The sequence below is a fragment of the Aspergillus viridinutans genome, assembly GCF_018404265.1.
Source record: "Aspergillus viridinutans IFM 47045 DNA, scaffold_3, whole genome shotgun sequence".
Lineage (NCBI taxonomy): Eukaryota > Fungi > Ascomycota > Eurotiomycetes > Eurotiales > Aspergillaceae > Aspergillus > Aspergillus viridinutans.
The window spans coordinates 926,740-940,925 of record NW_025091219.1 but is presented as its reverse complement, the minus strand read 5'-3'; the positions used below and the strand labels follow the sequence as shown (position 1 = coordinate 940,925).

Sequence of the window (14,186 nt, the reverse complement as noted above, 5' to 3'; positions counted from 1 at the left end):
ACAAGCTGCGGTAGCCAGCATTGAGTTTGTCGCTAATCAACTCAAACCGTTTAGACTGGTCATTAGCGTTGATAGAGAATCTTATCAAGGTCTGGGGATTTATCCATCACTTTTGCTGTGTGATGCCCCACATCTGCAGTTGATCAGTCAAGTCTATCTTTCTCCAGCCATCCTTGAGCTCTTCTGTTCCAATCCTGAATGGTGTGTGATTGTGATTTGTAGAGGCTGGTTGAAACTTGAGCTGACCAGTTCGTCTCCAACTGCGCATATGAGCCGTTTGGGAGATTGACATTGGTAATGATCTTCTTACTTTTCTTTTTCTCTTTTTTTCCTTTTTCATCTTTGCATTTTCTGTGATTTACATACCATACTTGACGAGTTTGCATGCAGGAATTTCTCTGAGACAAACCCGGAGCAATCGGCCATGCGTGTATGACTGCACTAAGAGTGGCTCTCAGACGCTTTCCCCTAATCCTTAGTCCCTCCACACCACCGTAGCGCTCATCCAGTCAAGGATCCATTGCACACAAGTAATGGCATTCCTACTGGTTGACAGGTCACTTTTCTACCTCCTACCAGAAATATAGCAGCAATCAATATTGTTTGTGTGACAGTCCCAGCGACGTCTCCCCTCCATTATTCCTTGCCGCAATTCTCTCAAGAGGGGTTTTGAGAATGACAGTTTCTGCAGACTGAGGAATATGGTCATATTCACCCACACCGCTAGTCTATCACGCCGGTCTATCGCGGTATAGTGAGGCTTTCTAAGACCCTGACACTTGATAGATCATCAAGGCGTGATCAAGACCTACTCTCCGGATAGTCTATTTCGATAATCATAGCTATGTTTAGCTCGAACAATCCATGCTCTGCTGAGTAGTGTCTCTACAGGACGTCTACGAGTACGGAGTAATGTTCGCACCTGTTACACTGGCCTATAGATTCAACTGGACAAATGACAAAGCACTCGAATTCGAAAATGGAATCAGATATGAGGTGGTCAAAAGTCAAGAATAATTGTACTCAAATGGAAGTAGCTGCAGATAATCTTCACTGATGCTGGAGTGGTCTAATCGGGTCATATGCACCAGAGCTGATTGCACATGCATGGCATGCGCATTAGCATTACCATCAGTATGAGCATTCCGCTGATTTATCCAAAGTGTTCTGACTGCAGGCAAACAACCTGCATATTCGGTTTTTTCTTTTCCTCGGTGGGTGGGAGTTTCAAAATGTGTCTCTCTTGCCTGTCTTTCTAGATAAAGCGTCGAACAAGGTAGAACCCTGCATGAAGCTTGTGTGACAGGTTGATTAGACGAGGGTCGAGGACTGAGTGCCGAGTACCCCATATGTAGCATGTGCAATTGCGGGCCGAATAGGTCTGAAGTGAGGATTTGATTTGATCTATCTGGTTAAGATCCAAGTCCCAGTCCCACTCGAAGGGTGATGCATATGCATATGGATACATGTCATCGCTACCACTCAAGACTCAAGCGTATTGATCCTTGTTCTAGCCAATCGGCACTTTGCATAATGGAGACTCATGAGAGAACCTTGGTGATCCGGACTAACAGGACAGCACCGGCTTCTGCCCCAGAGCAGTCATGGAGATGGATCAGTCGATAGCCTTGCTGCAGACGGCTGAGTTTGAGACATGCCCAGGCGGCGAGGGAGTCTCGGCCGAGCTCGTCGTCTTTGACTTTGAATCTGTAGTTGTGTTAGTCTTCTGATTGTAGAGGGGTGTGGTACTGGTTGTTGGGGGGGCAATCGTGTACCTGACAAAAGTCAATTCCTCAATGACACCCGACAAAGTCGGGAACTGGATCATCTGCGCGCCAAAGTCCGGGTTCGTGCCTGTGGCGCTCTTGATGCTGCGCTTGTAGCTCGTCTTCTCCGAGTCGGTGGTGTTGTCGCCGCCCGGAGGGGAGCCGTTCTTCTCGTCAGGCGATTCCACATGGACGTAGCAGCTCACGTAGGGCCGGAAGCCGGACTCCTTGGTATCCCCCGGTGGCAAGGGGAGATTCTGCGCTGCGAGGATCTCGATGGAGAGGCCGAGCTGCTGGCGCTTCATGGGGGTCGAGGGGGAATCGGAGCTGCGGCAGCCCTGGGGCTTGAGGACCCATCCCGGCTCGCCGGTGAACATGCCCCGGTTGAGCATCATGCCCTTGTCGAGGTTTTGCCAGTTCAGGGCGACGATCTGGGCGCCGCAGCGCCAGAAGAAGGTTGGGTCTGGGTTGGAAGAGTTGACGCGCAGCCCGTAGGGGTAGACTCGCATGAAGAAGTGGCGGTTGTGCTCGAGGAGGGCGTCGCGGTTTTTGGCGTAGGCTTCGCGCGCGGCGTTTTCGGATAGCGAGAACACATGTCCTGGTACTTTGGCCTCTGGATACCGTCAGGTCAGTATCACTAGTACTATCTACTCACGCTGATACCGTAGCATCGAACGTTGCATGCTCGAGTCTATGGGTGCAATGCTTACCTGGCTGGGTGAACTGGTGGAAGGAGAACCCTTTGGTAAAAACCGCTAGCCTGCTCAGGGAGTGCAGGACTTTGGACGGTTTCTTGGGTGGTGCATGTTGGCCGTCCTGATTGAGAGATGGAGGTGTATTGGGCGTGTCGGTCCGGTCATCCTTCTGCGCTTCGCCTTGGCCATCGCCTGTCGCTGGGACCCATTTGACCTTGATGAGAATCTTGCGTTTCAAGGTCTCCAGGGGAGGCGGAGCCTGAGTAGCTTCAAGTTCTGGAGTGACTTCGATCAACATTCCTTTCCACGCCTCCTCCATAATTTCCACCATAGTTGCCTGCTGCTCGATGCATGTGTGCACCTCCAAACTGACGATGACCGGCAGATCACTTGCCACAAAGGCGCTGTCACGAATCGCATAGCAAACATCGCGGAACGTGGTTCCTTTGGTCAGCGTGTGACCATGGAGCACCCGGGGCTCCGGACGGCGTAGGATTTGCGCCGCAGAGTCTACAGCAGCAGCAGCAGCAGCAGTCGATACAACTTTATCAGTAGCTCCGTGATCAGGCGACGATTTGCGTCCCAGCAGGTTTCCCAATTTGAACGAGATGCTCTTGCGCCTCGATGCTGCCTTGATTGACTGTGCGCTACTATCTGTCTTTGATACGTCCTGCTTCTTGCGGTGACTGGTCTTTTTTTCGTCAGAGCTCGACTCGCTACTACTGCTGCTGCTTGTGTCGTCACCCGAGACGCTGTCAGTGTCCGCATCTCCATCCCAAACATCGATTTCAACACATCTACAACCACTCAGAAGGACCTAGTAAAAGTCAGTGAAGGCGACAACCATTATTCAGGCGGGCCCAAGTGAAGAGGGGAAGTCGACAGTGCATCAGCCCGCATGCAGGAAGCCTGTCAGCACCGATGCAGCATCTTCCCCTCAAGGCCGACAATTCAGCAAGTAATGGACCAGGTGAGACATACGTTAGTATATGCGGCCGCTGCAGCATCGCTGTACAGCTGATTCCCAGTCAAATAGGTGTTGTGACTGGATGAGATGTAATAATCTGTTATCGGTGCCGACAAATCCTGAGCTTTGGCCGGACACAATGCATCAGACGCCGGGCTAGCCATATATGCACGGAATGCTGCCAAGGACGCGAGGGGATTTGCGGCCTCAAGATCACCTGCAATCTCGTCCTGTTGTACATCCTTGATAAAATCAGCCGTAGAGGTGGCAGTCAAGGATGCATAGATCTTGTCCAGGCGGGAGGAGAAAGGGCCAGGCTGCACTTGGATTGGTCCTGACCGAGCGGGTTTTGCTGGGTCGAGAGAAATGCTACCAGCACGACCAGTGAGCTCCTCCATCGTCTCCATCCTCATGTATGTATTTACTGGACTCGATGAAGTAGCTCTGTAATATCAAGCCAAGTTGCGGATTCGACCCGCCACTACCTTGCTTGCCGGTATGATTGCCTGTGATCAATGTGCGCTGGATGGAATGTGATACAGCAGCTGAAAAGGATAGTCGCAGACAGTTCGAGTCGACTACAGCGATCAGGACGCAGGGAATGGCAGTGATCACCATAGAGAATAAAAGTTCGAATCACAACGTCGAAGAAGAAAGACGGGAAGATAGTGCTGAGTTGGCTCGTTTCGACGCTGCCTGTTTGCTCCACTCGGCGTGGACTTGGCTGTTCTGGGCTGAGCCACCGTGAAGATTGACTGGACTGAGTCCGTCCATTATGGTGATGATCAACTTTTGGACCTTGAATAGCCTAGGAAAAAGACAAAGGGTATGGTTGATTGAGATACCGACCGAGAATGAGACGCGCTGATGTTTATCGACGACGCGGGGTAATCATTCAGAGACCGATAAGCAACGGCGATCACTCGACATTATCTTTCACCTGAGTCCAGAGAAGCACTACTTGAATTGATTGAATCTTCTACGACTATAAGATGTTGAACTGTTCGTCCTTCATGCTATGGCTTCTGCTAGATCCAATCTCCCTCATAAGTCATAACTAATGACTGTCAAATGATCATTGTATCCAGTCGGAGTGGGGAGCAGCGGTGAGCGCAGAGAGTTCAGAGTTTCAATTTCTCTCTTAGAGCCCGTGGAGATTGATCAGAGATATGACAGAAAATACACTCTCTACGATGCTGTTGACAGTTGATGCATCTGTACAACTACTCCTTTCAAGATGGCATGAGCTAGTCAGGCCAGGGCCTCAGGCCGTAAGCTGATCTCGCTGCATCACGAGGAGTATAGCACACTAAGGTACAGTGGTAGTCTCAAAAGCCTCAAATCCCCAGACGGTAGAGTACCTATTCTTGGAGACTGGCTTGTCATCCGCGTGGTACTGGACCTACCATGGACCAAGGCTAGGTACCTTGCTGATAAATCACTGCCTGCCCCGCTCCCGCCATAAGACTCATAAGCATCAATGAAGCCCAAGAGCACTGAAACTACTGCGAACATCTCAAGCACACAAGTACGACCGTACAAAGCAATGGCAAGCGACTCACCAATCCATTTCTTCGACATCACGTCGACCCTGCCCGGTACGAACAGTCCAAACCCCTCCTGTCCCCTACTAACCCAATCCACCAGGTTCCTCGAAATCATGGTCCCCAAACACCCTCAAGACCCGAATGGTCCTCAACTACAAGCGCATCCCCTACACTCAGAGCTGGGTCTCCTACCCTGACATCGCGCCTCTCCTGTCCTCCCTCGCCGTCCCCGCCAGCCCAGACGGAATCCGTTACACCCTCCCCGCAATCAACCACAAGCCGACCGTCAAGTCCAACCCCACCGGCACCCTCATGGACTCCTTCGCCATCGCCCGCCACCTCGACCAGCACTATCCCACCCCGTCGCTGTTCCCTTCCGGCGACGCAAGCTACGCCCTCGCCATCGCAGTCGGCAAGCTCATGAGCAGCGGGGTCGACAAGGCGCGCCCGCTCATCGTCCCCAACGTCGCCGATATCCTTGATGACAAGGGAAGAGAATACTTCATCAAGACGCGGTCTGTATGGTTCGGCAAGCCGCTGTCCGAGGTGCGGCCGAAGGATCCCCAGCAGGTAAAAGAGGCGACGGACGAGATCAAGAAGGAGCTGGAGGTGTTGGCGCAGATGCTCCGGGGCAGGGCGGGGAAGACGGGGCCCTTCTTTGAGGGGGATAAGCCTGGGTATGCGGATTTCCTCGTGGTTTCGATCCTGGCGTGGGTGGAGAGGGCTGATAAGGAGCTTTGGCGGGAGCTGCTGGGTGTCGGTCAAGGGGAGTTGAAGGCCTTGTGGGAGGCTTGTGTCCCGTGGGTTGAGGGACAGGGTGAGGAGAAGGACTGGCCGGTTGCCCAGTGAGATGTCTAGCTGGAACTGTATATAGCCGAGGGCGGATCATATTGATATACCCATTAGCGTAGAATCAAATCTAGTGCAAGCTTGCAGCAGAAACAATGTCCATTCGCACCCTATCGCCTATCAGGGGATGGAAACGGTGAGATAAAAATACACTTAGCACGTTGCCAGACACTCTATACCATCCGCAGCAACGCAATCGTACATAGCCTCTAAATCACATGGCAGAACTGGCAGAACTGCCCTCAGCAACCAGCAACCAGCGTTGAAACACTCACAGACCCCGCAGGAAGTTCGCCTCTCTGATCGCCTTCCTCCGAGCATCTCTCGCGCTCTTCGTAATCTCCGTCCGCTTCTCAATGCTCTCAGCCGCCAACGCGAAAACATCTTCCGCCCCTTCGCGATTATACTCCGCAGGCGTGATATCAGAAGCGTGATGATGCACCGGGACCTGAGGCGGAAGCGTCGCCGCCCGAGCAGCCATTTTCTTCTCGTAGCGTTTACGCTGTTTCTTATTCAGAGCTGGAAAAGCATTAGCACAACCCACCTCACAAACCATTCCAACAGAAGTAAAGCAAAACATACTGCTAGGATCCACCCCTCCCTCCTTCTTCGCTTTCGAACCATCCTCCAACAAACTCCACAACCAGTCGGGATACTCCGCATCATCCAACGCAAACACATCCGGCTTGTTCTTGAAGTAGTTCAGCCCGTTCAGCTTCGTGCCCGCAGGCGCGATGCTAGGCGTCCGCTCGGCGGCAGCCTTCACCGGCTTCTCGGGGTTGACGTCCACGTGGACGCCTTCGGGGGTACTCAGCGGCTGGGACACGCCGGGGGTAGCGGACGAGATGGCCGAGGGGATGGTGATGTCGCCGCCGACGGGCTGGCGAGGAGCGGGTGGAGGAGGCGTGGCGAATACTGTGGGCTTGCCGTCACTGTAGGTCCGGAATTGGCTGCGGTGGATGGGAAGCTGGCGTGCGCATGATGAAGCTGTCCATGAGACTGTGGGTTGGGGTTGGAGTTGGGAGAGGATGCTCGTCCGGCACCGGCGGCAGATCATCTTGTTTGTCGTTGTGTATGTGGAGGGGATTGAATAAATATACTCCTTGTCACGGACTCACAGCCTAGTGAGACGCCGTGGATTTAAATAATGTGTATTGAGGTGGATTGATATGAAGCTGATATTGAAAACTGCGGAATGAATTTGATGCCAAGCCGGAGGTTATAGTCACGTGATGTGGAGATACACCAGACTGCATTCGTGCCTTAGGTTCTGGCCGTTCTGCTCATCTCGAGGACTAAACTAAAGCAACTGTCATACATCTAACCACTCAGCCAAAAAGGCGTCCAGACAACCATCTAGCTAGTAGGGATGATAGCAGTAGGGTCAACACAGCAGGGAATACAACAGCAACTTTAACATCTGAAATACATGGCACATGAACACTGTATGAAATTCAGATATTTGTGTGCCAGATGATTGGAGAACCCCGATCTAGGATGGATATGACTATCTTCTGCAGGGGTGACTATATGGCATATTAAGCAGCCTTACTCACCTAGAGCATGTCCTCATAACAGCAGTCTCCTGAAAGGCTCTCCATGCTTAAACCTTCTTGTTAGGTCTCTCAAAGATTTGACTTTGCATTAACATAAATAATTACAGTGTTCTTACTCTATCACTCTCATGACTCTCTAAATTCCTATGCTGATCATATCAATCCACAATGACGAGCACATATTCTAAAGACGGCGTATGCTACTGCATACTGCATATGGATCATCTGCAATGGACATGCATCAATTACCATTCAGGTAATGCGTCCACCTATATTCGCCGCCGACGTCCGTACTGATGGGACGCAAGCAACTACGGATGCGCATGTCTTCTGAATCCTTCTTTACCTCCCTCAAGCAAACGAGAGCAGAGAGTAGCATTCAATGCCCTTGTCGTCGAGGGCATGTTCTACAGTTCTAGCTTATGATTTGTCGAGGCACGGACATGCTGCACAGAGATGAACTCTGGATGATTGAGAGCTGACTTCGTATCCCCAGCTTATTTTCAGCCTGGCGAGAACCACGAACAATCTTTGCTTTTCTGTCCACCGTAAGCCCCATACATTGGTTGGCTTCTTTTGAAAAGACCCCAGTTCATCGGAACAAAGACACTTCACTTACATCCTCTCGTATGTTGACCCTGCGTTGAGCATCATATCTCATAATATTAAAATCAAGCAATCTGTAGCCCAGCCTAACGTATAAAAACCAACCAAGCCAGCCCCCCCACCACCACAGCCTTCCACAAACTCCCCCTCGTCGCCGCCGCCCCAGAGCATCCAAACTGATTAATCTCCCGCGAGTGCGCCAGGCAATCATGTAACTGCCCCCGGGTACTCTCCGTGGCATTGCAATACGCGGCACAGCTCTCCTGGCCAAAGTAGCCTATCGTCCCGTTTACTTCCTGGCAGCATTGCCCCAAGGTCGTGTAGGGGTCTTGTGTGGCGTTCCAGTGCTGGTAGATTGGGACGCCGCAGGTGTTGGGGTAGATGAGCTGCGGGAGACCGGTGAGGTTTGCGCAGCGGGCGGGGCCGATTGATGCTGTTGTCATGTTTGTTGATGTCAGGACTCAGCCGTGGGTGTAGGATTTGTATTCTGTTGAATGTAACTTGGTGGATGTATATAGTGGAGAGGAGCACACCGATGTCGGTCGAGGTACAGGGTTAAATATTTGATCAAGAGGTTGACAAGTAGGTGTCTACCAGAAGGAAAACAAGAAAGCAATCTGACAGAGGTCTACCGTCTAGCATGGGAAACTTAATCAGTGAGGTTACATCGTCCATAAGCTTAGTCACTAGAGATCGTCTTTCAATGTTGCTGTCATGTCATGCCTGTTTGAGTTAGTAGTTAGTAGTTAGTAGTTAGCCACGAGATAGCTGTGCCGCTGTCTAGCATTTGGAGTTCGAGTTGATCTCAAGTACTGTCTACTTGATGATCTTATCACCGATATGTTGATAGGACTGAGGACGTGCAGCTGGATGGTCAGCAGAAGTGGCTAGTAGTTTTATTTATATCTATAGCTTATCGAGCCAAGGACCGACTCATGCATGTTACCTATCTACTACACGGTCTACACCTCATGGACCACCCCAGTGACCTGACCAGAATCACATGTCTCTCAATACATGTGCTATAACTAGGTAGCCTCTCGAAGAATCCCGTAGTCTGTAGAGAGGTATAGTTATATTAAGCTTGAATCCTTCTACGTAACATTCGGTGTGGCGGGCTTGGCTGCTTAGCCCAGGGATACTTTAGCCGCAAAGACTATATCAACATAGCACATGTAGGTACAGGCACTGCTAGTATTATGGATAGAGGCATAATTCCTGGGGTTGTTGCTCAGTATTCATGTTGTATAGAACGTGAACCAGTAACCAGATGATCTTCGTCTACCAACCAATCAGATCAGGTGCATGGACATAACGATGGGGCCAGATGAGGGGATACCAGGAGCTAAAGAGCTACAGAGTCCACTTGACAACAACAATCTCAAATTCTCAATACTCCAAAATTCTTCTCAATGACACATCAACAAACAAAAGGATTTGTCAAACTGTGGCAACTTGCGTATATTACTTCGTGTCCAACCAGGTCGCTCAAATTATGACCTGAAGAATGCTTCTCTAATATGCAAACCAAGCAAGAAACAAGATGAGCAAATTTTAAGCCCCCAATGCTCGAAATGAGGACAGCACAGAAATGCTTGAGATATAGAAAGTCCACCAACGCCATACCAAAGGAAAATGCGACATGCAGCGACATAACTAAGTAGACAACCCACTGACTTCCAGGAAATTGCACAAGCTCACGCAAGCATCCTTGAGTGACTTTTCCGTCTTCCAGTTGAGCTCCTGCTGCGACCTTGCGGCCACGGCGACGCAGGAGCCCACATCCCCCTCGCGGCGATCAGCCGCCTTTCGGGGGATGTGCTTGGAGGAGACATCCTCCATGGTCTCGACCACTTCCTTGACAGAGTGTCCGCGACCGGTTCCCAGGTTGAACGTGCGGAAGTTCTCGGCCAGTTTGCCTTCGTTGGCTGCACTGAGGGCCGCGATGTGGCCGCGAGCAAGGTCGGAGACGTGGATGAAGTCCCGGACCGCGGTACCGTCCTCGGTGTCCCAGTCAGTGCCAAACATTTGCAACTCCTTGTACTCGCCTGTCATGACTTTGACGACGACGGGGAGCAGATTTGTGGGAGTCTGTCTGGGGTCTTCTCCAAGGAGGCCGGACTCGTCACATCCGATGGGGTTGAAGTACCGCAGAGCTACGATCGTCCATTCCGGGTCGGAGGCGGCGAGATCCGCCAGGATGGCCTCGCAGATCCATTTGGTACGTCCGTAAGGATTGGTGATGCCTGTGCAGCCGGGCTGGACAATTCGTTCAGCGCCGTCGTGGTCCGTATAGATCTCCTCCTTGTGAGTGCAAAGCTCCTCCTTCAGGGGGAGACCGGAGGTTGCCAAGGTGCCGTACACGGTGGCTGACGAGGAGAAGATAAAGGTCTTGATGCCATAGTCACCCAGGGTCGTGGCAAAGTCGATGAGGCCGCTGACGTTGTTGGCATAGTACTTGAGTGGGTTACGGATGCTCTCCTCCACTGCCTTGTAGGCAGCGAAGTGGATGACACCAGAGATCTTAGACTTGGTCGTTCCCCATCGGGTCTGAGTCTGGTGCTGTTCTAGAAGGTCCCGGAGAGCGGCAGTGTCACGATAGTCGTGCGCATGCAGGTGCAGCGACGGCATCTTGGTTCCCTGCTGCTCATGGTACTTGGACGCTAACAGCTTGATGCGGTCGAAGACGTCCTGAAAGGAGTTGCTGAGGTTGTCGATCACAATCACATTATAATTGGCCTTGAGGAGTTCCAATGTTGTGTGACTGCCAATGAAGCCGAGGCCGCCAGTGACAAGGATGTACTGGTCGAGAGGGAAGTGGCGCAGAAGATCTTCCAGATGACCGTCAAACAACACGGACGACTGCGTTGCGGGCGTGTCCACGCAGCTCGGGGAGCAAGGCTCCACCGGGGTGCTTACGTCGGATTGCTGGTGGCTGTCCATCGATAGAGATCACGCCGAGAATGATATGCTAGGGGAGATTCTTGAAAAGCAAACGAGGGAGTTTGTTTGGATTTGCTCAAACGAACGTGGATGAACTCGGACAGATCGGAGAAACGAAGGAAGAGTTTTATACTTGAAAACAAGCACCACCTGGCAGCGGCCCGCTCTATCCAGCTGGGTCAGGCAAAGAGGGCACGATGACTTGCTTGATCTACACGGGAGACAACTATAGAAGCGATTGGATGCAACGATGCCAGGATACCAGAGGGACCAGATATCGTCAGAACAGGGGTACAAAAAGGAATAAACAAAAAGAAAAAAATATCAGTCAAGGGGAAACAAGGAGAATCGGCCTCAGCCTCAGGAAAGAAAGCCAACTAGCCAAGGATGAAAAGACGGAAACGACCGATGACAGGGAAAATTGAATGGGAAGGAGAGAGAGCGAGGGCAGGCTGTCCACGGAGAAAGGCCTAGACGTTTGATGCTTCAAAATGAATCGTGAGTCGTGACTTTGCCTCCCTCTGGAACAATGCCAGAATCATCGAACGAGCCTTGAGCGCCTCCACAGTAGTAACCCAAGGGACTACTCCGTGGGCAGGATCTTTGGACCAGAACTTGGACCACATGAGGTCAGGAAGAGAGACAACTTGTCTGCGAAATTAGCCTAACTACGAGACTAGAGGGTCTGGTCTGCTGCATATGGCATGGTCGAGATCCGCCCCGCTMGTCTATTTTGGGCGCGATTGTGTTCGATGCCCGGACCATATCATATCGTATTATTATTTGTTTTATGCCTGTGGATCATATTATTCATGACTACTGTTTTATTTTCTGGGCCGAGATGCGACCAATCCACTAGAAACAGTAAATCTCTGTTCTATCTACCGTACTATCCGTCTAGGGCTGGCTTGCTACTTATTCCTTTGGCTTCCGGCGCCATGTCCTGTCCGGCCGGAGGGAAGTCCACTTGAAGCGTTTCTTCTTGTCCTACTGTGACGCTCGGTGATTAGCTTTTCCTGACTCCGTTTTATCTTTATTATTAATAATAATATTTGCAATGTCCGAAAAACACGTGAGCAGTAGACGCTGTCTGCAAAGCCGGCGCTCTCGAATCGTCTTGGCCGTCGTTGTTTTTATTGCTATTCTGGCTGTTGTGATTCCTCCGGCGGTTGTGGTGACGCTGCACAAGAAGAACGACATGGGGCCTAAATCCAAGGTCTTTGTGCCTCTCTACGTGTACCCAGCACCCGGAGCCTGGACTCCGCTTGAAGATGTGTATGTCTCCCACCTCTGGCCAGTTGAATCGGCACCACCAACCAGGGCAAGACAGCTAAACCCACAGGATCTCCAAACACCCAGAGGTGAACTTCACGGTTGTGATCAATCCAGGGAGCGGACCTGGACCCAGCGCTTTGCCGGATGCCAACTACACGCGCGAGATCCCCAGGCTGGGCGCATACGAGAATGTGCGGCTTTTAGGCTATGTGGCGACGACGTATGCGAAGCGCAATATCTCGCTGGTGCGCAGGGACATCGAGACCTATGCGGCGTGGCCAACGAGCAGTTCCAACCCGGATCTAGCCGTTCGGGGGATCTTTTTCGACGAGACCCCTCAGCAGTATGATGAGGATGCCTTGGCATATCTGCAGGAGTTGACTGATGTTGTGAAAAATACGCCTGGTTTGGGGCCTGATCATTTCGTACGTCCTGTCTCAGGTATATTACCATGTCGTGGTATTGTATTTTTCTCGCTTACCATCCCGCGATCGTATTATCACCTTTGCTTTTACACAGTCTGCCTGAACCTGTCCAGAAGCTAACGTGCTACAGGTTGTCCACAATCCCGGCGCAATCCCCGACTCTCGCTACCTGTCGACAGCAGATTCGACTGTCGTGTTCGAAGCGACGTATGACACCTTTCAGGAACGGCATGGGGCCAACCTGTTCACAGCCATCCCGGAAAGCAATCGCAGCCAGCTATGTGCGGTGATCCACTCGGTGCCGGAGAGCGTCGAAGGGTCTGCGCTCCGGGGGCTGGTCAAGCAGGTTCGCAAGGTTGCAGACGAGATTTTCATCACCCACTTGGCCACCGATTACTACGCTAGTTTTGGGGGGCAGTGGCCTGAATTTGTGGAGTTGATGGCGAAATAGACCGCCTACTGCATAGTGATGAGCATTGATGACATATGATGATATGACTTACGATAGATTTGGATAGTAAGGTATAGGTACATTGGACTTCAATTGAGGTTGTACTCGTACCGACCTAACTGCTTGTATTTAAAATGTAAATTCGCAGATACGAACGAATCTTACCAAAATTAGGGCAAACGAAAATCACCTCAAATCAACTCAACCAAGTACTCATTCTGGAGCAGACAGTTTCAGTTCACTCAATATCTGGGACTGTCGACTCCCAGATCTGAGGCATCGACTCAACTCTGGATCCGTATCGTACCCACTTCTTTCTTCGATACGAAGTACGAAGTACGGAGATGTACCTCGTACCCATACCCATACCAAGACCGACTACTGCAAATGCTGCAGGGGTATGTGCAACATCCCAAAGTCGAATCCTCCCGCCAGCCTAAAACCTACACAATCAGTGGCCGGGGAACAACTGGCTTAGGGTGGCGCTTGACTTGGCATTACCTGCCGCTGTGTATCCGCTTCTGGAAGGTAGATATTTAGGTCTGTTGGGTTGACTCTAAGACATACATACGAGATGTTGGCACTGTCCGTGGTACTGCTTGCCAGTTGGTTGGATCTTGGTATTTATAGTGTTTTGGACTGGGTTGTTGGTTGTACTCTGTGATAAGCACGAAGTTAAGAGTCATGGTACGGAGTAGTGCAGGAGATAGATCAAAATACATAGATGATATGACTCGTATTATTATATCATCATGACTCTGACTGACGAGGATCCAACCTAGATTTGGAATTAGGCCAATACAGCGGCTCGTTTCACGAGGTTTCGGACCTGGGCCGTGGCCCGCTTTCTGTTCCGTGTTGGCAGTGCACTTGGCAAGTTGGCCTGCATCTATTCATGCAATAATAATCCACGGAGATAATCAAGTTGCCGAGGAAATTCCGCAGATTAATTAATGGTCAGTCCAGGAACAAACCAGAGAACCACGGCGCCATGACAAACTCTATCTACGACCTTTATTTATCTATCAGATGGCCTGACCAGTCGGTGGATCGCTGAACTTCTGACTCAGGAGTTTGCAGCCGACACACACATCAAACTAGTTAAA

General features: G+C 51.1%; 5 protein-coding genes across 5 annotated transcripts; 2 read left to right on the top strand and 3 right to left on the bottom strand.

Annotated features, from left to right (window-relative positions):
- Positions 1 to 1,541: 1,541 nt before the first annotated feature.
- Positions 1,542 to 3,835, bottom strand: Aspvir_005276 (putative phosphoinositide-specific phospholipase C; the record flags this gene model as incomplete). Its single annotated transcript, XM_043268495.1, has 4 exons — positions 1,542 to 1,707; positions 1,776 to 2,379; positions 2,477 to 3,278; positions 3,443 to 3,835. The coding sequence occupies 4 exons, from the start codon at positions 3,833 to 3,835 to the stop codon at positions 1,542 to 1,544; spliced, it is 1,965 nt and encodes a 654-aa protein (XP_043124430.1).
- A 1,073-nt stretch (positions 3,836 to 4,908) lies between these two features.
- Aspvir_005275 (glutathione S-transferase family protein) lies at positions 4,909 to 5,824 on the top strand (the record flags this gene model as incomplete). Its single annotated transcript, XM_043268494.1, has 2 exons — positions 4,909 to 5,026; positions 5,076 to 5,824. The coding sequence occupies 2 exons, from the start codon at positions 4,909 to 4,911 to the stop codon at positions 5,822 to 5,824; spliced, it is 867 nt and encodes a 288-aa protein (XP_043124429.1).
- Positions 5,825 to 6,095: 271 nt separating this feature from the next.
- Positions 6,096 to 6,881, bottom strand: Aspvir_005274 (mitochondrial 54S ribosomal protein mL54; the record flags this gene model as incomplete). The annotated part of the gene is made up of 2 exons (XM_043268493.1): positions 6,096 to 6,343; positions 6,407 to 6,881. The coding sequence occupies 2 exons, from the start codon at positions 6,879 to 6,881 to the stop codon at positions 6,096 to 6,098; spliced, it is 723 nt and encodes a 240-aa protein (XP_043124428.1).
- Positions 6,882 to 9,642: 2,761 nt separating this feature from the next.
- On the bottom strand, positions 9,643 to 10,929 carry Aspvir_005273 (NAD-dependent epimerase/dehydratase family protein; the record flags this gene model as incomplete). Its single annotated transcript, XM_043268492.1, has 1 exon — positions 9,643 to 10,929. One exon carries the CDS (start codon positions 10,927 to 10,929, stop codon positions 9,643 to 9,645), a length of 1,287 nt encoding a protein of 428 aa, XP_043124427.1.
- Positions 10,930 to 11,986: 1,057 nt separating this feature from the next.
- On the top strand, positions 11,987 to 13,080 carry Aspvir_005272 (spherulation-specific family 4 protein; the record flags this gene model as incomplete). Its single annotated transcript, XM_043268491.1, has 3 exons — positions 11,987 to 12,204; positions 12,272 to 12,629; positions 12,760 to 13,080. 3 exons carry the CDS (start codon positions 11,987 to 11,989, stop codon positions 13,078 to 13,080), a joined length of 897 nt encoding a protein of 298 aa, XP_043124426.1.
- Positions 13,081 to 14,186: the final 1,106 nt, after the last annotated feature.